A 25,332-nucleotide genomic window follows, 5' to 3' on the forward strand; every position below is an offset into this window, starting at 1 on the left:
TGCACAGCAGCACTTAAAGCAGAACTAAACCCTTCCCAACCAAACCGTCAAACCTTCAAATGGTCGGTGTCATAACTGATCACATGTGGAGCATCATGGGAGTTGAAGATCAAACAGAGGCCAAGATGGCAGCTTCCTTCCAGCTGAAAACGATAGGAGGGTTTAGTTCCTTTTTAACTGAGAGAGAGCTGGGTCAGCTTGAGTCAATCAAGGCTCTTTAGGGAGAGCTCATCAGTGTACTGCTCCTCCTTCACTGTCCAGTCTCGGGGCCCTAGACCAGGTCAAGTTGCTTACACTTCAGTTATTCTTCAAGAAGTTCTAGCACCTGTCTGGAGTTCAGCTTTATTGTATCGAAGACGCAACATGAAACCCCACCTGGGACCTCCTCCTTCTGACGTGGTTCACCCAAAACTGGGCCTAATGGTGGAGTAGGGGACATGTAAAGAGGTCCAAGGTTTCTTGTGTCGCTCTCTTAGGCCAGTTCAGAGCACAGTGGGCTTTCTACCGTATGTACAGTATGCTAAGATTTTGTTTCAGAAAAGAGCAGCACGTATTTTAAAATGTTACATAAAAAAAAAAGAAAAACTGTTCCCCTGCAGATAATGGGAACTTCTGCAGTTAACCACTTCAGCCCCGGAGGAATTTACCCCCTTCCTGCCCAGAGCACTTTTTTGCGATTCGGCACTGTGTCGCTTTAACTGGCAATTGCGCGGTCGTGTGACGTTACTCCCAATCAAAATTGACGTCCTTTTTTTCACACAAATAGAGATTTCTTTTGGTCATATTTGATCGCCTCTGTGGTTTTTATTGTTTGTGCTATAAACAAAAAAAAATCCAAATTCAGTCACTTCATGTACAGGGAAGAACAGGAAAAACACTAACGCGTTTCACGCCCTGAAACGCGTCAGTATTTTTCCCGTTCTTCCCTGTAAATGAAGTGACTGCATTTGGATTTTACTTCTTCATTTCAATAAAGATGCCTTCTATGGTGTGCGGCCCTCCAGGATCCATTTCTTTCCTTAAGGACTGGGTGTACAAGGAGTAAAGCACTAACAGCTCAACGTATACAGTGCAGATATTTATTCAGACTCTTATATCCTAAATATCCAACATGTTTCAGGGGTTCAAAAGTCCGCTCCCCCCCCCCATCAGGCCTTGGTACTGTTGAACAAAGTATATGCGGAACTGATAAAATTGTAGGGCTCCTGAGGGGTAATTAGTCTGATGATTGCTCCAGATGCCAATTAACCCCTTCCCGCCTCAGCCTATTGTAAAAGGATGTCACGATGAGTAGTTTTAATTCAGAAAAAATGGTTGCTTATAACTGTAAAATGCACAGCTATAAGCAATCATAGAGTGTAAAAAGAAAATTAAAATAAATCCTGATCACCTCCCCAGAGTAGTACAGTGTTACTACGATAACACTATTGCTCTGGCCACTGCAAAAAAAAATGTAAAAAAAATTAATAAATAAAAATTGTAAAAAAAAAATGTAAAAAATATATATATTTTTTTTTTTTTCCATACGGTCCCTGTCCCTGATCGCCACACCAGTTATATGATGACGCTGTTCTGTTCTGGTTATACTATATAAAAAATTGTGTTTAATCCTTCATTTTACAAAAAATTGTGACAAAAAAATTACAACTTCAAAACACTCGCCTCTTACTAAATACCTTTTGACTGTCTACTTTTCAAAAAAGGGGTCATTTGGGGGATATTTGTACTGTCCTGGCATTTTTGGGCCTCAAGAAATGAGATCGGGATTGATTGATTTTTAGATATACTGTATATCCCATATTTTGTGGACTCTATAAGTTTCCTACAACACTGATTTGGGTTATTTTGTAACGGAATATATTTTGACCTAAACTTATGAAGAAAGATTATTTATTGGCAAAATTTTATAACCAAAACGAAGAAAAACAATTTTTTTTTTTAATTTGGTCTTTTCATTACCCCCTTCCTGACCACAGCACTTTTTACAATTTGGCACTGCGTTGCTTTAACTGACTGTCGTGAGACGTTGTACCCAAACAAAATTTGCGTCCTTTTTCCCCACAAATAGAGCTTTCTTTTGGTGGTATTTGATCACCTCTGCGTTTTTTATTTTTTGTGCTATAAACAAAAAGAGAGCGGCAATTTTACTTTTTGCTATAATATCCATCAGTTTAGGTTCTTCATCAGTTTAGGTGGATATGTATTCTTCTACATATTTTTGGTAAAAAAAATTCGCAATAAGCGTATATTGATTGGTTTGCACAAAAGTTATAGCATCTACAAAATAGTGGATAGATTTATGGCATTTTTATTAATTTTTACTTTTTTTACTAGTGATGTCGGTGATCTGTGATTTTTATCGGGACATTGCGGCGGACAGATCGGACACTTTTGACACATTTTTGGGACAATTGACATTTATACAGCGATCAGAACTATAAAAATGCACTGATTACTGTATAAATGTCATTGGTAGGGAAGGGGTTAACACTAGGGGGCGATCAAGGGGTTAAATGTGTTCCCTGGGAGGTGTTTCTAACTGTATGAGGATAGGACTGACTGGGGGAGGAGACATATCGCTGTTCCTACATAGTAGGAACAAACGATATGTCTCCTCTCCCCTGACAGAACAGGGATTTGTGTGTTCACACACACAAATCCCCGTGCTGACACTCTTTCAGGCGATCACAGGTAGCTGGCGGCGATTGCGCCTACTGGCCAGATGCATCAGGGCCCCCCGTCGTGCAGCGAGCGTGCCCCCTAAAGGGTACAACGTTCCCATATGGGGTTTCACCCAGCGGTGCCATTCTGCCGCAGTATATAAGTTAAGTAACTAAAATGCATCTGAAGTGATCATCACACTAATTATCCTTCACATTCCTTCCAACACTACCAAGCCCTGGTGAAGGGGGAACCATTTGAACCCTTGAAACATGTTGGATATTTATGATATAGGAGTCAGAATTAAATTAAATCTGGACCAATTTAATCAACGTTGTCCCTAGTCTTAAAAGAATGCATGGCTGCAAAGCAAGAATTTAATACACCCCTGTCCACTGCCTGCAACATTAAACTGTAGTGGGTTATAGATCTAACCTTGCTAATGAATGTTCTGGGTTTGTCCAATAACTAGTCCCTCTATGCGCTATGTGGATCCTTCAGCCAACTGTGACCTGTATTGCTCCGTGTGCAAGAAGTAAAGCGCCAAAAGCAGATTGGAAGTCCAGATTAAATTTTATTCTGACTCTTGTATCATAAAAAGCCAACACATTTCGGGGGTTCAAATGGTCACCCTTCGTCAGGGCTTAGTATTGTTGAATGAGGCGTGTACTGGACCGAAACCATTGGAGGGGGTCCTCGGGGGAGGGGGGTTAGAATAATTACTCCAGATGCCTGATCTACCAAACTGCTGATTCCTATCACCCTACATGTAATGGAGATGAACAAATGTTTGAAGTCCAGTTTAGGTGGCATGATCTGAGGGTCTTCCATATATACAATGGAGTCAGGAAACGTAGCCATCCAGGAACCAGAGGTGTGTTTTTTGCAGGATTGCCAGGTAAAGATAAATGGGGGAAAAAACGCCTGAAAAAAAAGAAAACGAATACAACCACCACTTCTCAAGGCCGGTAAGCTGCAATAAATTTAAGTTTTTGGGTTTCAAAATGCTTTAGGTCTTTTACAGTGTATGCTATTTTTTATCAAATAAGCTCCCGATATTATTACATAGTAACAGGTGGATGTTATTAAAGACTCTCTTTCATAAATCGGCTGATTTTTTGTTTGGCGACCTCCTTCAATGAAGCAGCAGTGACGTGTGGCCTTACATGGGATCCCCACAAAAGATGACCCCCTCTCGTAGGGGTGTAGATTCGATCCTCAAATAATATGTTGTTCTCCTAGGGCCACTTTGTTGCCTGTGCTGCATATTCATCGTCTTCTGTGTTTTGTATTTCTCCTCTATGCAATATGGAAAGTTATGCACCAAATGAATGTGACCTCTGACCTGTAATGTTTCTTGTCCTCCATACTGACCTGTTTTTCCAGTTATTAACTGCTCTCTGCATCTTTCCAGGACTTCAGTAAGTAGGCAGCCACAGCTAGTCTTCATTCACGGTGTGGGATGGTGCTTCAGGGTGCACCACAGCCAAACCATGCCATGTTACCTGTATTAGGAGCACCATCAAAGAGGGGACACCATCACTCCTAAAAAACTTCTGGAAGTGCCTACAGTGTGTGTGTGTGCCCATTGGGGTGTGCCTTCATGCTTATGACCTCATTCCCATGATCCTTCATTAGTCTGACTCCTTCATTGAGAAAGCTTCCATTCTGTCCTCTGTAATAATTTCTGCCCACATAGAGTTGAAAACCCATGTGTTCTCACCATCATATTGTTTTCATTACCCTGGCCCTGAGTCCTGGTACCGGCCCACAAGCCATATCTGAAGCCTACAGCATGGCTCAAATAAAATACAACGCTTTAAACTTCCAGCCCTGACCAACTTGCCTGCCTGCACACTCTCTAGCCTGATTACATTGCCTTCCTGAAAATCATCCACCCTGGCTGCACATCCACCAACCTGACCACACTGCAGTATCCGCCTTACATACCCTCTGACCGCACAGCCTGCCTGCATGCTCTATGGTCTGACCTCATGACCTGCCTGTACATTCTCTGGTCTGACCTCATGACTTGCCTGCACACCCTATAGCCTGACCTCATGACCTGCCTGCACACCCTATAGCCTGACTTCATGACTTGCCTGCACACTGTATAGCCTGACCTCATGGCCTGCCTGCACACCCTATAGCCTGACCTCATGGCCTGCCTGCACACCCTATAGCCTGACCTCATGGCCTGCCTGCACACCCTATAGCCTGACTTCATGACTTGCCTGCACACCCTACAGCCTGACCTCATGACTTGCCTGCACACTCTATAGCCTGACCTCATGACCTGCCTGCACACCCTATAGCCTGACCTCATGAACCTGCCTGCACACCCTATAGCCTGACTTCATGACTTGCCTGCACACCCTATAGCCTGACCTCATGACCTGCCGGCGCACCCTATAGCCTGACTTCATGACTTGCCTGCACACTCTATAGCCTGACCTCATGGCCTGCCTGCACACCCTATAGCCTGACCTCATGACTTGCCTGCACACTCTATAGCCTGACTTCATGACTTGCCTAAACACACTATAGCCTGACTTCATGACTTGCCTGCACACCCTATAGCCTGACTTCATGACTTGCCTGCACACTCTATAGCCTGACCTCATGGCCTGCCTGCACACCCTATAGCCTGACCTCATGGCCTGCCTGCACACCCTATAGCCTGACCTCATGGCCTGCCTGCACACCCTATAGCCTGACTTCATGACTTGCCTGCACACCCTACAGCCTGACCTCATGACTTGCCTGCACACTCTATAGCCTGACCTCATGACCTGCCTGCACACCCTATAGCCTGACCTCATGACCTGCCTGCACAACCTATAGCCTGACTTCATGACTTGCCTCCACACTCTATAGCCTGACCTCATGGCCTGCCTGCACACTCTATAGCCTGACCTCATGGCCTGCCTGCACACCCTATAGCCTGACCTCATGACTTGCCTGCACACCCTATAGCCTGACCTCATGACCTGCCTGCACAACCTATAGCCTGACTTCATGACTTGCCTCCACACTCTATAGCCTGACCTCATGGCCTGCCTGCACACTCTATAGCCTGACCTCATGGCCTGCCTGCACACCCTATAGCCTGACCTCATGACTTGCCTGCACACTCTATAGCCTGACCTCATGGCCTGCCTGCACACCCTATAGCCTGACTTCATGACTTGCCTGCACACCCTACAGCCTGACTTCATGACTTGCCTGCACACTAGAGTTGCCGCCTTATCCCTTTTAAACATGAACACATATGAAATACACAGCTTCTGAGGCTAATTTAATGCAGATAAAGCACCAAGTGAGTTTAATTACCACCTTAATCAGCCACAGAACCTGTATATTTAATATGTGTTCAGTTTTAAAGGAATGAGGTGGCAACCCTACTGCACACCCTATAGCATGACCTGCCTGCACACCCTCTGGCCTGACCTCATGACCTGGATGCACACCCTCTGGCATGACCTCATGACCTGGCTGCACACCCTCTGGCCTGACCTCATGACCTGGCTGAACACCCTCTGGCCTGACCTCATGACCTGGCTGAACACCCTCTGGCCTGACCTCATGACCTGCCTGGACACCCTCTTGCCTGACCTCATGACCTGCCTGCACACCCTCTGGCCTGACCTCATGACCTGCCTGCACACCCTCCGGCCTGACCTCATGACCTGCCTGCACACCCTCTGGCCTGACCTCATGACCTGCCTGCACACCCTCTGGCCTGACCTCATGACCTGCCTGCACACCCTCCGGCCTGACCTCATGACCTGCCTGCACACCCTCTTGCCTGACCTCATGACCTGCCTGCACACCCTCTTGCCTGAACTCATGACCTGGCTGCACACCCTCTGGCCTGACCTCATGACCTGGCTGAACACCCTCTTGCCTGACCTCATGACCTGCCTGGACACCCTCTGGCCTGACCTCATGACCTGGCTGCACACCCTATAGCCTGACCTCATGACCTGCCTGCACACCCTATAGCCTGACTTCATGACTTGCCTGCACACTAGAGTTGCCGCCTTATCCCTTTTAAACATGAACACATATGAAATACACAGGTTCTGAGGCTAATTTAATGCAGATAAAGCACCAAGTGAGTTTAATTACCACCTTAATCAGCCACAGAACCTGTATATTTAATATGTGTTCAGTTTTAAAGGAATGAGGTGGCCACCCTACTGCACACCCTATAGCATGACCTGCCTGCACACCCTCTGGCCTGACCTCATGCACACCCTCTGGCATGACCTCATGACCTGGCTGCACACCCTCTGGCCTGACCTCATGACCTGGCTGCACACCCTCTGGCCTGACCTCATGACCTGGCTGAACACCCTCTTGCCTGACCTCATGACCTGCCTGCACACCCTCTTGCCTGACCTCATGACCTGCCTGCACACCCTCCGGCCTGACCTCATGACCTGCCTGCACACCCTCCGGCCTGACCTCATGACCTGCCTGCACACCCTCTGGCCTGACCTCATGACCTGCCTGCACACCCTCCGGCCTGACCTCATGACCTGCCTGCACACCCTCCGGCCTGACCTCATGACCTGCCTGCACACCCTCCGGCCTGACCTCATGACCTGCCTGCACACCCTCTGGCCTGACCTCATGACCTGCCTGCACACCCTCTTGCCTGAACTCACGACCTGGCTGCACACCCTCCGGCCTGACCTCATGACCTGCCTGAACACCCTCTGGCCTGACCTCATGACCTGCCTGGACACCCTCTGGCCTGACCTCATGACCTGGCTGCACACCCTCTGGCCTGACCTCATGACCTGCCTGCACACCCTCTGGCCTGACCTCATGACCTGCCTGGACACCCTCTGGCCTGACCTCATGACCTGGCTGCACACCCTATAGCCTGACCTCATGACCTGCCTGCACACCCTCCGGCCTGACCTCATGACCTGCCTGCACACCCTCTTGCCTGACCTCATGACCTGGCTGCACACCCTCTGGCCTGACCTCATGACCTGCCTGCACACCCTCTTGCCTGACCTCATGACCTGCCTGCACACCCTCTTGCCTGACCTCATGACCTGGCTGCACACCCTCTGGCCTGACCTCATGACCTGCCTGCACACCCTCTTGCCTGACCTCATGACCTGGCTGCACACCCTCCGGCCTGACCTCATGACCTGCCTGCACACCCTCTTGCCTGACCTCATGACCTGGCTGCACACCCTCTGGCCTGACCTCATGACCTGCCTGCACACCCTCTTGCCTGACCTCATGACCTGCCTGGACACCCTCTGGCCTGACCTCATGACCTGGCTGCACACCCTATAGCCTGACCTCATGACCTGCCTGCACACCCTATAGCCTGACCTCATGACCTGCCTGCACACCCTATAGCCTGACCTCATGACCTGCCTGCACACCCTATAGCTTGACTTCATGACTTGCCTGCACACTAGAGTTGCCGCCTTATCCCTTTTAAACATGAACACATATGAAATACACAGCTTCTGAGGCTAATTTAATGCAGATAAAGCACCAAGTGAGTTTAATTACCACCTTAATCAGCCACAGAACCTGTATATTTAATATGTGTTCAGTTTTAAAGGAATGAGGTGGCAACCCTACTGCACACCCTATAGCATGACCTGCCTGCACACCCTCTGGCCTGACCTCATGACCTGCCTGCACACCCTCTGGCCTGACCTCATGACCTGCCTGCACACCCTCTTGCCTGAACTCATGACCTGCCTGCACACCCTCTGGCCTGACCTCATGACCTGCCTGCACACCCTCTGGCCTGACCTCATGACCTGCCTGCACACCCTCTGGCCTGAACTCATGACCTGCCTGCACACCCTATAGCCTGACCTCATGACCTGCCTGCACACCCTATAGCCTGACCTCATGACCTGCCTGCACACCCTATAGCCTGACCTCATGACCTGCCTGCACACCCTATAGCCTGACCTCATGACCTGCCTGCACACCCTATAGCCTGACCTCATGACCTGCCTGCACACCCTATAGCCTGACCATACTGTCTGTCTGTGGGACATGTCCCAGCAATAAGAACCAAACCCTTCTCCAGGAATGAAAGACACATTGTTATGATGATTAAAGCTTTATTTAACAAGGTTGAGAACATTTAAAAACTGAAAATAATTTTGATCTTTATATGAATACATTGGATTACAAATCAAGTCAATTTATCATAAGTAATGAGACCCATCCCAGATTGGGTACGTGAAACCACCAACAGGAGATATATGTTCAATCCATAAGCTGAGCCATCTTTATTCAAGACTTTTAGCATAGGTTGATGCCTTTTTGGGGCTTTCTCTAATGTCTGAAAAATGGGGGAAAAAAAGTCTGTTAGTTTCATAAAGAAGAGTCGTATAGTGAATTTAAAAAGAAGTATCAATGTGTGCTGGGGATGGGGAGAAGGGTAAGAAGAGGGTAACAATGTATTTATAAGGATGTATGCATACACTCACCTGCCACTTTATTAGGTACACCTGTTCAATTGCTTGGTAACAAAAATTGCTAATCAGCCAATAACATGGCAGCAATTCAATGCATTTAGACGTTGTGAAGACGACTTGCTGAAGTTCAAACCGAGCATCAGAATGGGGAAGAAAGGGGATTTAAGTGACATGGTTGTTGGTGCCAGACGGGCTGGTCTGAGTATTTTTGGGATTTTCACACATAACCATCTCTCAGGTTTACAGAGAATGGTGGGGAAAAGAGAAAATATCCAGTGAGCGGCAGTTGTGTGGAGGAAAATGTCTTGTTGAGGTCAGAGGACAGAGGAGCTGGTTCCAGGTAATAGAAAGGCAACAGTAACTCAAATAACCACTCATTACACCCAAGGTATGCAGAATACCATCTCTGAACGCACAACACATCCAACCTTAAAGCAGATGGGCTACAGCAGCAGAAGACCACACCGGGTGTCACTCCAGTCAACTAAGAACTGGAAACTGAGGCTACAATTCGCACAGATCACCAAAATTGGACAATAGAAGATTGGAAAAACGTTGCCTGGTCTGAGTCTTGATTTCAGCTGCGACATTCAGATGGTGGCATCAGAATTTGGTGTAAACAACATGAAAGCATGGATCCATCCTGCCTTGTATCACCGGTTCAGGCTGGTGGTGGTGGTTTCATGGTGTGGGGGGATATTTTCTTGGCACACTTTGGGCCCCTTTGTACCAATTGAGTATCGTTTAAACACCACGGCCTACCTGAGTATTGTTGCTGACCATGTCCATCCCTTTATGACTACAGTGTCCCCATCTTCTGATGGCTCCTTCCAGCAGGATAATGCACCATGTCACAAAGATCCAATCATCTCACCACTGGACAATGAGGTCCCTGTACTCCAATGGCCTCCACACTCACCACATCTCATCCAATAGAGCACCTTTGGGATGTGGTGGAACGGGAGATTCACATCATGGATGTGCAGCCAATAAATCTGCAGCAACTGTGTGATGTTATCATGTCACTATGGACCAAAATCTCTGAGGAACGTTTCCAACACCTTGTTGTATCTATGCCATGAAGAATGAAGGCAAAAGGGGGTCCAACCCGGTACTAGCAAGGTGTACCTAATAAAGTGGCCAGTGAGTGTATATATTTTATACAAAATGGCAGATAAATGGCTCATAAGATCGGGGCACAAGCCTTTCAGATGGGAAAATGCAAAACAGACATAATAGTCATATAGCTGTCAATAATATTTAGTGAATTTATAATCAAGCATAACTATACTATAGAAATCACAGGCCGGCAGCTTCTTCATAGAAAATATTTATTTAAGCATTACAGCAATAACATCATCCAAAAATTCTGACACATTTGGACCTTAAGCCTTCATCAAAAGCCCCTTTGCTGCCGGTGCACCCTCTTCTCCCCTGCAGCACCTTCTCTGACACAGGGGAGCCGCGGGATCACATGACCACACCGGAGCAGATTAAAGTGTCATGCAGACGGGGCATTTGCCCCGCTCATTTGAACTCCTTTTCTCCTGGCAGGAGAAAAGCAGCTTAACCACTTCCATACCAGGCCAATTCTGGCATTCCTCTCCTACATGTAAAAAGTCATAATTTTTTTGCTAGAAAATTACTCAGAACCCCCAAACATTATATGTAAATATATATAATGTTTAGCAGAGGCCCCAGAGAATAAAATGGCGGTCGTTGCAATTTTTTTATGTCACGCGGTATTTGCACAGCAATTTTTCAAACACTATTTTTTGGGGGAAGCAAACTCTTTCATGAATTAAAAAACAAAAAAATATTTGCCCCAATTTCTTGGTATATTGTGAAAGATGATGTTACGCTGAGTAAATAGATACCTAACATGTCACGCTTTCCAATTGCGCACACTTGTGGAATGGCGCCAAACTTCAGTACTTAAAAAGCTTCATAGGCAAAGTTTTAAAAATGTTTAAAGGTTACATGTTTAGGGTTACAGAGGAGGTCTAGTGATAGAATTATTGCTCTCGCTCGGTGATACCTCATATGTGTGGTTTGAATGCCGTATACATATAAGGGCGCGGTATGCGTTCACTTCTGCGTGCGAGAACGAGGAGACGGGGCGCTTTTAATTTTTTTTTAAATTGTTTATTCTTTTATTTTTACACTTTCCCTTTAACCGCTTCAGCCCCAGAAGATTTTACCCCCCTTCCTGACCAGAGCATTTTTTGCGATTGGGCACTGCGTCGCTTCAATTGCGCTGTCCTGTGACGTTGCACACAAACGAACTTGACGTCCTTTTTTTTCCCCACATATAGAGCTTTCTTTTGGCGGTATTTGATCACCTCTGTGGTTTTTATTTTTTGCGCTCTAAACAAAAGAACAGCGACAACTTTGAAGAAAACGCAATATCTTTTACTTTTTGCTATAATAAATATCCCACATTTTTTTTTCAAAAAAACATTTTTTCCCTCAGTTTAGTCCAATATGTATTCTTCTTCTACATATCTTTGGTAAAAAAAAAAAATCACAATAAGCGTATACTGATTGGTTTGCACAAAAGTTATAGCATCTACAAAATAGGGGATAGATTTATGGCATTCTTATTATTATTTTTGTTTTTATTAGTAATGGCGGCGATCTGCGATTTTTATCTGAACTGCGATATTGCAGTGGACAAATTTTTACGCTTTTGACACATTTTTGGAACCATTGACAATTATACAGCTATCAGAGCTATAAAAATGCACTGATTATTGTATTAATGTCACTGGCAGGGAAGGGGTTAACACTAGGGGGGCGATCAAGGGGCTAAGTATGTTCCCTGACTGTGTTCTAACGGAAGGGGGGAGGGGACTGTGTAGGGGAGATGACAGATCGCTGTTTATACTCTGTATGAACACACGATCAGTCTCTTTTCCCCTCAGAGAACCGGAAACTGTGTGTTTACACACACACAGATCCTGGTTCTCTCTGTGTCACGAGCGATCGCGGATGCCCGGCGGTCATTGCGCCCGCCGGGCACTCGCTGCGGAGGCGAGCAGCGCACCCCTAGTGGCCACAGTGCAAAGCGACGTAACATAACGTCATTTTGCCCAGCCGTGCCAATCTGACGCAGTAAAACTGCGCCGGCTGGTCGGAAAGTGGTTAGTTTCTTATTTTTTGATGACTTTTATTCCTATTACAAGGAATGTAAACAACCCCTTGTAATAGGAATAGGGCATGACAGGTCCTCTTTACAGAGAGATCGTCACAACGTCGCTTCCAGCCTCCGTGGGTCAGAGAGTTGCCAGCTCTATGGTAAACCGCCACCACTGGCAGATTTATTCTCCGGCTCCCCGATGGCATGGATGAGACCGAAGAAGCACCGCCGTCTGTGAAAGCAATCAAGCGGCTAAACAGCCGCTATGGTGGCTTTTACATTGCAGGGAATTGCCTGCTGAAAAAAATATATATATATACATCTGGATGATGCCTGTAGCTGCACCCATCATCCAGATATCACCACTTCAAGTCCGTGATCTCATATGACGTCAACCCGGGGGGAGTGGTTAAAAAGTGCGTTTAGGCGTTGATTCATTCCATTGGCCAGAATCCTCTTCTAATATGCCTGTAAACCCCTATCTGTGTATGGAAATGTAGGCTAACATGGAGGGGCATTTAGAGGCTGAAAAAAAAGTCAAACGCCTGTAAAAGTGGCATTTTATAGGTCCCTTGTGCATGAAGCCCCAAACTAGGTAAGTACACAGATCTTTTTTATATAAGGTATGCAGAATAGGTAGGAGGGGGAAACCTTTTTTTTTTTTTTATTAGGAATAGTTATTAAAGTAGAACTAAAGGCAACATTTTTATTTTTCATTTCGGATGGAGTAAGGGAGGGTTATATCCCGTCAGATTTTAATTTTTTTTCCTATCTGTGTCCTATCCACTTAAGGACCGAGCCTCTTTCTGAGATTTGGTGTTTACAAGTTAAAAACAGAGATTTTTTGCTAGAAAATGACTTAGAACCCCCAAACATTATACTTTTTTTTTCTAACACCCTAGAGAATAAAATGGCGGTCGTTGCAATACTTTCTGTCGCACCGTATTTTTCGCAGCGGTCCTACAAGTGCACTTTTTTGGGAAAAAATACACTTTTTTGAATTAAAAAATAAGACAACAGTAAAGCTAGCCCAATTTTTTTTTTTATATTGTGAAAGATAATGTTACGCCAAGTAAATTGATACCCAACATGTCACGCTTCAAAATTGCGCCCGCTCGTGGAATGGCGTCAAACTTTTACCCTTAAAAGTCTCCATAGGCGACGTTTAAAAAATTCTACAGGTTGCATGTTTTGTGTTACAGAGGAGGTCTAGAGCTAGAATTATTGCTCTCGCTCTACCGATCGCGGCGATACCTCACATGTGTGGTTTGAACACCGTTTTCATATGCGGGCGCTACTCATGTATGCGTTTGCTTCTGTGTGCAAGCTTTAAAAAAAAATTTTTTTCTTATTTATTTTACACCTTTTTTTTTTTTTTTTTAAATTTGGATCACTTTTATTCCTATTACAAGGGATGTAAACATCCCTTGTAATAGGAAAAAGCATGGCAGGACCTCTTATATATGAGATCTGGGGGGTCAAAAAGATCTCACATCTCATATTTGGACTTAAATGCAATAAAATAAAAAAAAATAATAAATTTGTCACTTGAAAAAATGACAACAAAAAATGTGATTTAAAGAGCTATGGGCGGAAGTGATGTTTTGACGTCACTTCCGCCCATAGCGCCCATAGCGGTCGTCAAGTGGCTATTGTAGAGACTTCCCTTCACTTCCTGCACCATAGCCACAACAGGAAGTGCAAAGGAATCCCTCCAAAGTGAGGGAATATCTGGTTGTCACCAAAACTAGTATCCCCCATTGGAAGATTTCCCATCTATGACTGCTCTGGGGACAACTTTGATGATAACGGTAAACAGGACAAATACAGAGGATGAATCTTCTGAACGGCGGCAATAAAAACCTGACAGGGGTTCTATCTAATCCCTCTCCCATCCATCTAAAGCTAAAAAAAAAGTTTTAGTTATACTTTAACGTGGATGTAAACCTTTACATACACCCAGTGAAGTGACTGGCCTCAGCTGATACACAGAGTTGAAGCAAATCCTCCAACATAAGTTGTGCCTGTTTATCTGCAGCCATTCTAAGTCCAGAATTTATACGGTTCGTCCGAGAGTAAAAAAAAAAGGAAGGGGGACAGAGTTTAGTGCAGAGCTGAGTGAGCAGAGGTCAGAGATCTGTGTAATGGTTTTGCACAGAGCAGCCCAGATTGTCCATAAGACACACAGAGCACGGCTCAGCCCCGCCCCCATCTCCCTCCTAACTGGCTGTGATTGACAGCAGCAGGAGCCAATGGCTTCTGCTGCTGCGTCTGAGCCAATGAGGAGAGAGGGAGCCGAGGGTCTCTGCTCTCGTACACATCGCCACCTTAATTTTGGGTTACTTTTGATGTTGGGGCTCTGTACTCTTCCCTTCTGCACCGTCTGCTGATAACCACATTAACCACTAGCCGACCAGCCACCGCCATTATACTGCGGCAGGTCGGCTTGTTCCCGCAAATCGCCGTAGCTGTACGTCGGCTCTTTGAACAGCTATAGCAGGCGCACGTGCGCCCGCTGCGCGTGGCCGGCGGGCGCGATGTCCGCCGGTTACACACGATCACGGGCACGAAAGCCAGAACGGGGATGCGTGTATGTAAAAACACAAATCCCTGTTCTGACAGGAGAGACAGATGGTCTGTTCCTACTAAGTAGGAACAGCGATCTGTCTCCTCCTCTGGTCAGTCCCATCCCCTAACAGTTAGCAACACTCACGAGGGAACACATTTAACCCCTTGATCGCCCCCTAGTGTTAACTCCTTCCCTGCCAGTGACATTTACACAGGAATCAGTGCATTTTTATAGTACTGATCGCTGTATAATTGTCAATGGTCCCAAAAATGTGTCAAAAATATCCGATGTGTGCGCCGCAATGTCGCAGTCCTGCTAAAAATCACAGATCGCCACCATTACTAGTAAAAAAAATAATTAATAATAAAAATGCCATACATCTATCCCCTATTTTGTAGACGCTATAACTTTTGCGCAATCCAATCAATATATGCTTATTGCGATTTCTATTTTTTTTTTATATGTAGAAGAATACATATTGGCCTACAATGATGAAGAATTTCTTTTTTTTAATTTTTTTTTTTTTTTGGATATTTATTATAGCAAAAAAGTTTAAATTATTATTTTATTTTTTCAAAATTGTGGCTCTTTTTTTGTTTATAGCGCAAAAAATAAAAACCGCAAAGGTGATCGAATACTACCAAAAAAAAGCTCTATTTGTGCAAAAAAAAGGACATCAATTTTGTTTGGGTACAACATCGCACGACCGCGCAATTGTCAGTTAAAGCGACGCAGTGCCGAATCGCAAAAAATAGCCTGGTCATTAAGAGGGCAAATCCTTCCGGGGCTGAAGTGGTTAAAGTATCATCTAACATGCTATAGTCCATATACTGTAGTGCTCCGGGATTTTTTTGCTGCTATCCATGGAATTATTGTTAATTCATAATGTCTTCCTATTTGATGGGGTTTTTTATCAGAAGAAACTTGTGAGCATTGATAGGAGCCAAGTTCTCTCAATCCATAGCTAATTTATTCATGGGATGGTGGGAGAAATTTGTCATTTTTCAGAAAAAATGAATTGCTTTGTTGGTACGGTCCCTATATTGACGATCTGTTTATGGTGTAAGATAGAGATAAGGAGCTCTTGGATGAATTTTTAGATTATTTAACCAGTTCCAGACCTCCCTATAGCAGATTTACTGCTACAGGGCGGCTCTCCTGTGCAGGATCACGTATATGTATGTGATTCTACACTTCCGCCTGCAGGGGGCGCGCATGTTTCTGCTGTGATTAATCAATAGAGAAAATAAGGATAGTCTCTTTAGAAATAATGTAACAATAATAAGTGTTCATGGAATGAATTTCAACTCCGACTGACATGTCAACTTTTGTAACCAAGTTTTCTATGAATCTGGGGATATTGTCCATGTTATTAAAGGGGTTGTAAACCGTCAAGGTTTTTCACCTTAATTCTTTCTATGCATTAGACCCCTTTCACACTGAGGCGTCTTTCAGGCGTTTTATCGCTAAAAATAGCGCCTGTAAAATGCCTCCCATGCCTCCCAAGTATGAAAGCCTGAGTGCTTTCACACTGCGGTGGTGCGCTTGCGGGACGTTAGAAAAAGTCCTGCAAGCAGCATCTTTGGAGCGGTTTGGGAGCGGTGCATACACCACTCCCAAAACGCCCTGCCCATTGAAATGCATGAGCAGCGCTGCAACACGGACGCTTTTAACCCTGAGGGGTGCTGAGGGGTGATGGTGTCACCTGAAGTCCGGTTCTGCCGCCCCGGTTCACGGCGTTCACACCGTCCTGTGCCTGCTCTGCAAAACACTTCCTGCTCTCTTACTCGTCAGCTGATCAAGCACCTCTTACCGGTTTCGTCACAATCTCGTGACTTTCTCTGGGATTAGCCCAGGAAATTCCAGAGGAAGTCACGAGATTGTGACGAAACCAGTAAGAGGAGCTTGATCAGCTGACGAGTAAGAGAGCAGGAAGTGTTTTGCAGAGCAGGCACAGGACGGGGTGAATGCCGTGAACCGGGGTGGCAGAACCAGACTTCAGGTGAAACCATCACCCCTCAGCATACCAGTATATTTGTAAAGCGTGTTTTTTATAACTGAAATGTGAGTGTATATGTATGTGGAGTCTAAGTTGCAATTAAACCTTTTTAAATGATATCATGCTATTGCACTCCTCTGTTGTTTTTCATATAAGATATGCATGAGGAGGCTTCTTGAAACACCAGGAGGCTTATTTATAAAACCCTTAAGGTGAGGGTACACCTGGTGGAGGGAGCGTGCACAAAGCGTTAAAAAGACACTATTATCAACTAATATCACCTACTTTATGATATTATAATGGACTGTTATTGTTTGCTATAAATACATCACTAAGGATTGTGTGCAATACACAGAGCACTTTGCACTTTATTTTTGGATTATAAATTTTGTTTTTATTTATTTTATTAATATTTTTATTATGAATTTTTTGGTTTACAGGATATATATATGTATTTATATATATATACAGTATCTCACAAAAGTGACTACACCCCACACATTTTTGTAAATATTTTATTCTTATTCTATCTTTTCATGTGACAACACTGAAGAAATGACACTTTGCTACAATGTAAAGTAGTGAGTGTACAGCTTGTATAACAGTGTAAATTTGCTGTCCCCTCAAAATAACTCAACACACAGCCATTAATGTCTAAACCGCTGGCAACAAAAGTCAGTACACCCCTAAGTGAAAATGTCTAAATTAGGCCCAATTAGCCATTTTCCCTCCCCGGTGTCATGTGACTCGTTAGTGTTACAAGGTCTCAGGTTGTGAATGGGGAGCAGGTGTGTTAAATGTGGTGTTATCGCTCTCACTCTCTCATACTGGTCACTGGAAGTTCAACATGGCACCTCATGGCAAAGAACTCTCTTAGGATCTCGAAAAAAGACCATGCAGCTGTTTAACAGGAGAAAGAAGCTGAGGGTAACTTATTTGGTTCAGATGGTGTCAAGCGTGTGTGGCAGCAACCAGGTGAGGAGTACAAAGACAAGTGTGTCTTGTCTACAGTCAAGCATGGTGGTGGGGGTGTCATGGTCTGGGGCTGCATGAGTGCTGCCAGCACTGGGGAGCTACAGATCATTGAGGGAACCATGAATGTCAACATGTACTGTGACATACTGAAGCAGAGCATGATCCCCTCCCTTCGGAGACTGGGCCACAGGGCAGTATTCCAACATGATAACGACCCCAAACACACCTCCAAGATGACCACTGCCTTGCTAAAGAAGCTGAGGGTAAAGGTGATGGACTGGCCAAGCATGTCTCCAGACCTAAACCCTATTGAGCATCTGTGGGACATCCTCAAACAGAAGGTGGAGGAGCGCAAGGTCTCTAACACCCACCAGCTCTGTGATGTCATCATGGAGGAGTGGAAGAGGACTCCAGTGACAACCTGTGAAGCTCTGGTGACCTCCATGCCCAAGAGGGTTAAGGCAGTGCTGGAAAATAATGGTGGCCACACAAAATATTGACACTTAGGGCCCAATTTGGACATTTTCACTTAGGGGTGTACTCACTTTTGTTGGCAGCGGTTTAGACATTAATGGCTGTGTGTTGATTTATTTTGAGGGGACAGCAAATTTACACTGTTATACAAGCTGTACACTCACTACTTTACATTGTAGACAAGTGTCATTTCTTCAGTGTTGTCACATGAAAAGATAGAAGAAAATATTTACAAAAATGTGAGGGGTGTACTCACTTTTGTGAGATACTGTGTGTATATATTTGTTACCTTATATTTGTATTATAATTTGATATATATTGATGAGCAATTAATTGTTAGTAGCGCCACACATTGTGTTATTTAGATTGTGGAACATGGCTGTCGGAGGGCTCCCACTCTTACAACTTTATTATCTCCTAGTTACTACAGATTGGAAGGGCAGAAAGACTTGGATGTATAGGGGAGTGGATTTAATACAGGTAGATACTGCAGAATGCAAGGAAAAGTACAACTCTCACATTGTTGGTGACTGGGGAGAGTTTTCCCATAAAGTAATAAGTTATCTGTACCACCACCAGTGCGGATTAATGTCATCGATAGGCAATCTGCCGTCTGTTGGGTGTACCACCTACACATATCGGGGCATTTTTGTGATCGTGTGAACTCTAAAGCGACCATCCAATGTTTCAAAACATTTTAAGGAAGTTCATGGGGGCAATTTGTCCTTTTCTTTGCAGCATTTAAAGGGTGCATCCTGTGGACGGGGCAGAGACTTACCCAGGGGCTTACTCGAGAGGGAGGTCTGGTGGATTTTCAGGCTTCACTGAGAGTCTCTCTGGGCTTGAATCACTGGGGTGTCAGTTTGTACCTTAACTGATGTAGTGGTCTCCCCAACCCTCAGAGGCCTGATGGTGACCCCCAGAGTCAGGGAGGGCTGACATTCCTCCTCAGAGTGCAGGTGACTAGGCGTGGTGAGTGTAGTGCAAGATGGAATGATGGGCGCCAGTCACTTTTAAAAATGAACAAAGAGAGTTTTATTTCTCTTAACAGGAACAGGGCAGAGAAGGTTAGGGCACAGGACACCCTTAGGCAAATGCAATAGCAAACTTGACAGACTCCGCAGACAAAAATAGAACTAGGCAGACAGCAATACGGAAAAAGGGCCTTTAACCACTTCAGCCCCGGACCATTTGGCTGCCCAAAGTCCAGAGCGTTTTTTACGATTCGCCCCTGTGTCGCTTTAACTGACAATTGCGTGGTCGTGCGACGCTGTACCCAAACAAAATTGACATTATTTTTTTCCCACAAATAGAGCTTTCTTTTGGTGGTATTTGATCGCCTCTGCGGTTTTTATTTTTTGCGCTATAGACAAAAAAGGGGTGACAATTTTGAAAAAAAAACGCAATATTTTTTACTTTTTGCTAAATAAATATCCCCCAAAAATATATTAAAAAATAATTTTTCTCCTCAGTTTAGGCCGATATGTATTCTTCTACATATTTTTGGTAAAAAAATCGCAATAAGCGCATATTGATTGGTTTGCGCAAAATTTTTGACACATTTTTGGGACCATTGTCATTTATACAGCGATCAGTGCGATTAAAAATGCATTAATTACTGTGTAAATGACACTGGTAGCAAAGGGGTTAACCACTAGTGGCCAGTGAAGAGGTTAAGTGTGACCTAGGGAGTGATTCTAACTGTGGGGGGATGGGCTTCAACAAACAGGACAGTGATCACTGCTCTCGATCACTGAGAGCAGTAGATCACTGTCCTGTCACTAGGCAGTACGGGGAATGCTTTGTTTGTTTGTTTACATAAGCATCTCCCCGTTATCTTTCGCTCCGTGACACAATCACGGGCACCCGGCGGACATCGAGTCTGCGGGACCCGCGGTCCCGGCAATGGAGACCGCGGCAGTTGCGCACCTCTGGCGGCGCGCACACGCTCACAACACTGCTTCTTAAAGGGGACGTACCTGTAGGCCCTTTTGCCTGCCAGTGCCATTCTGCCGACGTACATTGGCGTGCGCTGGTCGGCAAGCAGCTAAGCTTAAAGCGGGATTCCGACCTAAAAAAAAAAAAATTAAAAGTCAGCAGCTACAAACACTGTAACTGCTGACTTTAAATAAGTACTTACCTGTCCTAGGTGATCGCAATGTCGGCCGCCCGAGGCCGACCCTTCCCCCGGCTCTCGGGTCCCGGCACCGCCATCCTAGGTAATGGAAACAGGCAGTGGAGCCTTGCGGCTTCACTGCCAGTTTCCTACTGCGCACGCGCGAGCAGTAGGCGATCCTGGCAGTGGTCAGGCTCCCCTTAGGCTGAGCCCCTTTACACGTGGTTAGGCCCCAGGCTTCAGGCCTCTACCTCAGCTGCTGCTTCACACACATCCATCCAGGCCGTAGCCCGGGTGGAAAGAAACCCAGATCACCCAATTCCTTCTAATTAAATAACCTATTCCAGCATGCTCAGTGGCCAAAGAAACTCCTGCTGATTGGCTGAGGCAACTTATTCACTTATAACCTGAATTCACTGTAATCTTTCATCCTAATGTCAAGGGCAACAGTGCCACCTATTGACAGGAGAGAGAGACCAAAATTAAACTCAGGATTAGGAAAGAAACCTGTTGATCAAAGACTACAAATTAGCCAGGCTAGTTACTACCTAGCAAAACTAAATTTACTAGCAGCCCTGTTTAGGACAATGGTGCTACACTGAGATATCTATAGGTGTGTATTTGCCATCCATTTCCATTTTTTCCAGCTGATTACCTGCAGTTTATTAACTTCTATTTATTTTTCTATAGCAGATCTCCTGCAACCTATTAGCATGCATTTATTTTTTATTTTTTTTAGCAGATCTCCTGCAGCTTACTAGCATTTTTTTTCTTTCTTCAGCAGATCTCCTGCAGCTTACTAGCATTTTTTTCTTTCTTCAGCAGATCTCCTGCAGCTTACTAGCATTTTTTTTCTTTCTTCAGCAGATCTCCTGCAGCTTACTAGCATTTTTTTTCTCTACAGCAGATCTCCTGCTGGTTACTAGCATTTATTTATTTTTTCTTTCTTCAGCAGATCTCCTGCAGCTTATTAGCATTTTCCCCCACAGATCTCCTTCAGCTTTCTAACCTTTTTTTCTTTTGTCTTTGCATGACTAGACTAGATCTCAGACTCAGAGTTCTGACAAATTATCTGAGAATTTGAAAGAGGTTTTTGTTTCTGCATTAACTTGGCCCTGCGATGCAATACAGAAGAGCCCTGGGGGCAAATAAGAAGTAATATGCCAGAATTCTGAGATAATATCACTGTGTTTTCAGAAGTGATATGTCTGAGTTTTAGATACTATGCCAGTATTCTGAGGTTACACCTTACATTCCGACATAATATCTCAGATTCATCAAAACTTTTATTTCACTTTGCCCCAGCGCTCTTCTGTATAAATCAGTAGATTATACAAATATATTGCATTTACCGAGATACACACACAGCACATACCCCATAAGGTCATTGTGATAGTCTTATTTTGCCTCTTCCCTCAATCTTCTTATTATATCCTTGGCTTCATGCTTCTGCATCGGTGTTTTCCTTAAGTAAGGCTGTAGGACATCACAAGGAGTCAGGTTGGTCAGAAGGTGTGACATAGGGAGTTGAAGCCGTCCATTGCCGGGAAGGTGAAAGGCAACCACCAGCTCATTCCACACACAGCGAGGTTCATAGGCACGCTTTTTACGCCAGGGCTTTGACCTTCTAGAACGAGGAGGGTCTGCTTTTCTCACCTGGCAGTCTTCCTCAGAGATCTTCAGCTTCAGAGATCTGGAGGTGGATTCTGGCCTCCAGAACAATGTTTCCTCCATCCAGTAGACAAAGGGCATAGATCCAGAGATGTTCTGGGCAGTTGGCACAATTGGAAGGTCATTGAACTGGTCGATGTTGGGACGGTGAACTACAATGTAGTGAGCAATCTCCTGTTTGTAGATATCAGTCCCCAGAATCCTCAGTTGAGGTTCCTCATCCCGGCAGTGCTGAGTCTTGTACAAGGACAGAAGGTAGGACAATGGGAAGGAAAGTCTGAAGTTGCCGTACCGAGAAGCAGATTTATTGAACGCCGGAGAGCTGGCATATTGTTCCTTTATCTCTGTCTGGAATATCTCTGCATTTACCACATGTCGGACTTGGTCATAGGCCTGATGCCGAGCGCTTTCAATGTCATCTGGACAGATGTCTGCACTCCAGAATGACAGGTCTCTGAATTCATCTCTCTCATGGTCTCCTCTTCCCTTGAAAGATTTTGATTGCAGGATTTTTCGTAAGGATTCCCAATCAGTGACATGCTGCAGCTTCATGAGGGGGAAGTATATTGGTAGACAGAGAGAGAGATCATTGTGAACACTGTCAATGTTCTCCTTCATGGTTTTCCCCGCTGTCTTTATCTCACCTTTGAGAGAAGTCAGTTCTTTATAAGTCTTCCAGATGGACATTAATTTTCCAGAAAGGTGGTATCCTCTGCATTTTTCTCCAGCTTTTATCTTCTTTAGATTTCCCTGTACAGAGGACGGCATTGTAGTCGGGAATATCTCAGCTCCAGTACATGCTTTCAGAACTGTTACACATCTCTCGTGTATAGAAAGATTTTGAATTTGGTGACGAAAAATAGTCACTCCCCAAATTCACTTTACAGGAAGAAACTCTGAACTGGAGGAATCTGAACTGACTTCATTCCAGACATTTACAGTTCAGAAAACAGAATGCAGGTTCATAGAACTAATGTGGTCAAAGGTTGATGTTCATTCAGCTGGTGGATTCTGTTATATATATTACTGCGAGAGTTGGACTAAAAACTTTCTTAAAGTGTATTTAAACCTAACAATGAACTTCTCTTATTTTCTCCCTTTTTGGTCTGTTAAACATACCCTTTTATTCTATCTGTTCAATATAGGCTGTCCTGTGCACTCTACAGTGTTATCAGCCCTGTCCAGTTCTACACTTTGTACCCTAGGACACCTCTCTCCCTCTGACAACGATGCCTCTTCATAGGTATTATACAGTGAGTGAACATTGTCACCCTAGAACAGAAAGTGTTTTGCTGGTGGGATCTGGGGGATTTTTAGCTTGGTGGTAGGTGCGTTTTTGAAGTGAGTTCATGTGAGTCCAAACTGTGTTTAAGGGCCTGATAGCCCACTTTTATTAAAAAGGGAAAAGCAAAGAAAAAGTCCAACACGAATGGGTTGCCCACATAGGGGTTTCAGCTTCATACAAAACAGGAATAACTGAAAATGCTGAGCCACCTGGCTCTTCAGTGAGCAGCACTGCTGCTCATTCTGGTCTTCCCAACCTTGGGCTACTCAGACTTACTCAACCTATGCTTGCAGTACCTCACAGCATGGACCCCACTCCTGGTCTCTGGATAGGGTTCTCCCAGCACCTTGAGTTCTCCCATTTCTCAGGAACACAGGATTCCCTCCAGCACTATAAATAAAAAAAAGACCGAAAATTTGCTAAAAGAAAAATTATTTTTCTTCATTTCTGTTATAATATTTTACAAATTAGTCATTTTTCTTAGGAAATTTGGACCAAAAGTTATACTGCTACATTTCTTTGGCAAAAATAACCCAAATCAGTGTATATTATTTGGTCTTGTGAAGATTATAGAGAGAACAAGCTATGGTGCCAATCACTGAAAATTGATCACACCTGAAGTACTGATGGCCTATCTCATTTCTTGAGACACTAAGCCTCGGTTTACACTGCGACGACTTGTCAGGCGACCTAGCCGCCTGACAAGTAGCGTCCCGTTCTGTACAATGGAACCGTTCTTGCGTCGCTCCGACTTAGAAAAAGGTTCCTGTACAACTTTGGGGGCGACTTGCATTGACTTCCATACAGAAGTCGTTTTGCAAGTCGCCGCTGAGTCGTGTCCTGGGTCGCCTGAGGCAGTTGCGCTGCAAGTCGTGCTGCCTCAGTGTGAACCGACCCTTACAAGCCAGGACAGTACAAATACCCCCAAATGACCCCTTTCTGGAAATTAGACATTACAATGTATTTAATAAGAGGCATAGAGAGTTTTTTTTTTCCCCACAAAATTGCCAAATTAACAGGTTATTTCTCTCACATGGCAACTACACCACAAAATACATTCTGCTACTCCTCCCGAGTATGGGGACACCACATGTGTGAGACTTTTTCACAGCCTGGCCACATACAGAGGCTCAACATGCAGGGAGCGCCATCAGGTGTTCTAGGGGCATAAATTACACATCTAATTTCATTCCTACACTTTTCAAGGCCCTGGAGCACCAGGACAATGGAAACGTCCCAACAAAATGACCTTATTTTGTAAAGCAAACACCCCAATATATATTCTACAAGGCATAATGAGTCTTTTGAACATGTCATTTTTTTCCACAAGTTTTTGTAAAATGTGGAAAGAAAATGAAAATGCATTTTTTACACATTTTTACGGCACTGACGGGCGCTGATGAGGATCCACTAATAGGGTGGCACTGATGAGCTCTAATAGGGCACTGTAGTGGCATTGATGAACACTCACTGATGGGCACTCTAGGGCACTGATGTGCACTGAAGTGGCACTGATGGTCACTGTAGTGGCACTAATGAGCACTGTAGTGGCATCATAGGGCACTTATAATCACTGTCATGGCACCATAGGGCACCGATGAGCAGTGTAGTGGCACTGATAAGCACTGTAGTGGCACTGATGAGCAGTGTAGTGGCACTGATGAGCACTGTAGTGGCACTGATGGAATTGTAGTGGATGGATTGATCACGTGGTAAAGGGCCGCTGTGATTGGCCCTTTACCCCGATCCATGATGTGATCATGAGCTGTTTCGGGTGTGCGCCCCATGGGCCTCCCAGAACGAGCCAGCCACAGCAAACAAGGGGTGTAGCCGAGTTGTGCCTAACAGAGGGAGTGACTTAAAGGCGAATGGGTAAACAGAACATCAGCCTACTCTATACGGATGATCTCAAGAACACAAATTCAGATCGAACCCTGGCTGTTTGGGCATTCAGTGCCTGTACACAA

At 44.8% G+C, this 25,332-nt stretch overlaps 1 protein-coding gene across 1 annotated transcript; it reads right to left on the reverse strand.

The window, feature by feature from the left end:
- Positions 1-8,757: 8,757 nt before the first annotated feature.
- Positions 8,758-22,884, reverse strand: LOC141124163 (uncharacterized). Its single transcript, XM_073612242.1, has 2 exons — positions 21,785-22,884; positions 8,758-9,001 (listed from the first exon to the last, which is right to left on the reverse strand). The coding sequence occupies exon 1, from the start codon at positions 22,846-22,848 to the stop codon at positions 21,808-21,810; it is 1,041 nt and encodes a 346-aa protein (XP_073468343.1). The 5' UTR covers positions 22,849-22,884; the 3' UTR covers positions 8,758-9,001; positions 21,785-21,807.
- Between the last annotated feature and the right edge of the window lie 2,448 nt (positions 22,885-25,332).

The sequence above is a fragment of the Aquarana catesbeiana genome, linkage group LG01 (genome assembly GCF_042186555.1).
Source record: "Aquarana catesbeiana isolate 2022-GZ linkage group LG01, ASM4218655v1, whole genome shotgun sequence".
NCBI lineage: Eukaryota > Metazoa > Chordata > Amphibia > Anura > Ranidae > Aquarana > Aquarana catesbeiana.

Excerpts from the sequence above, each read along its gene's own strand:
- LOC141124163 (XM_073612242.1), bottom strand. The coding sequence starts at position 22,848 with ATGCCGTCCTCTGTACAGGGAAATCTAAAGAAGATAAAAGCTGGAGAA.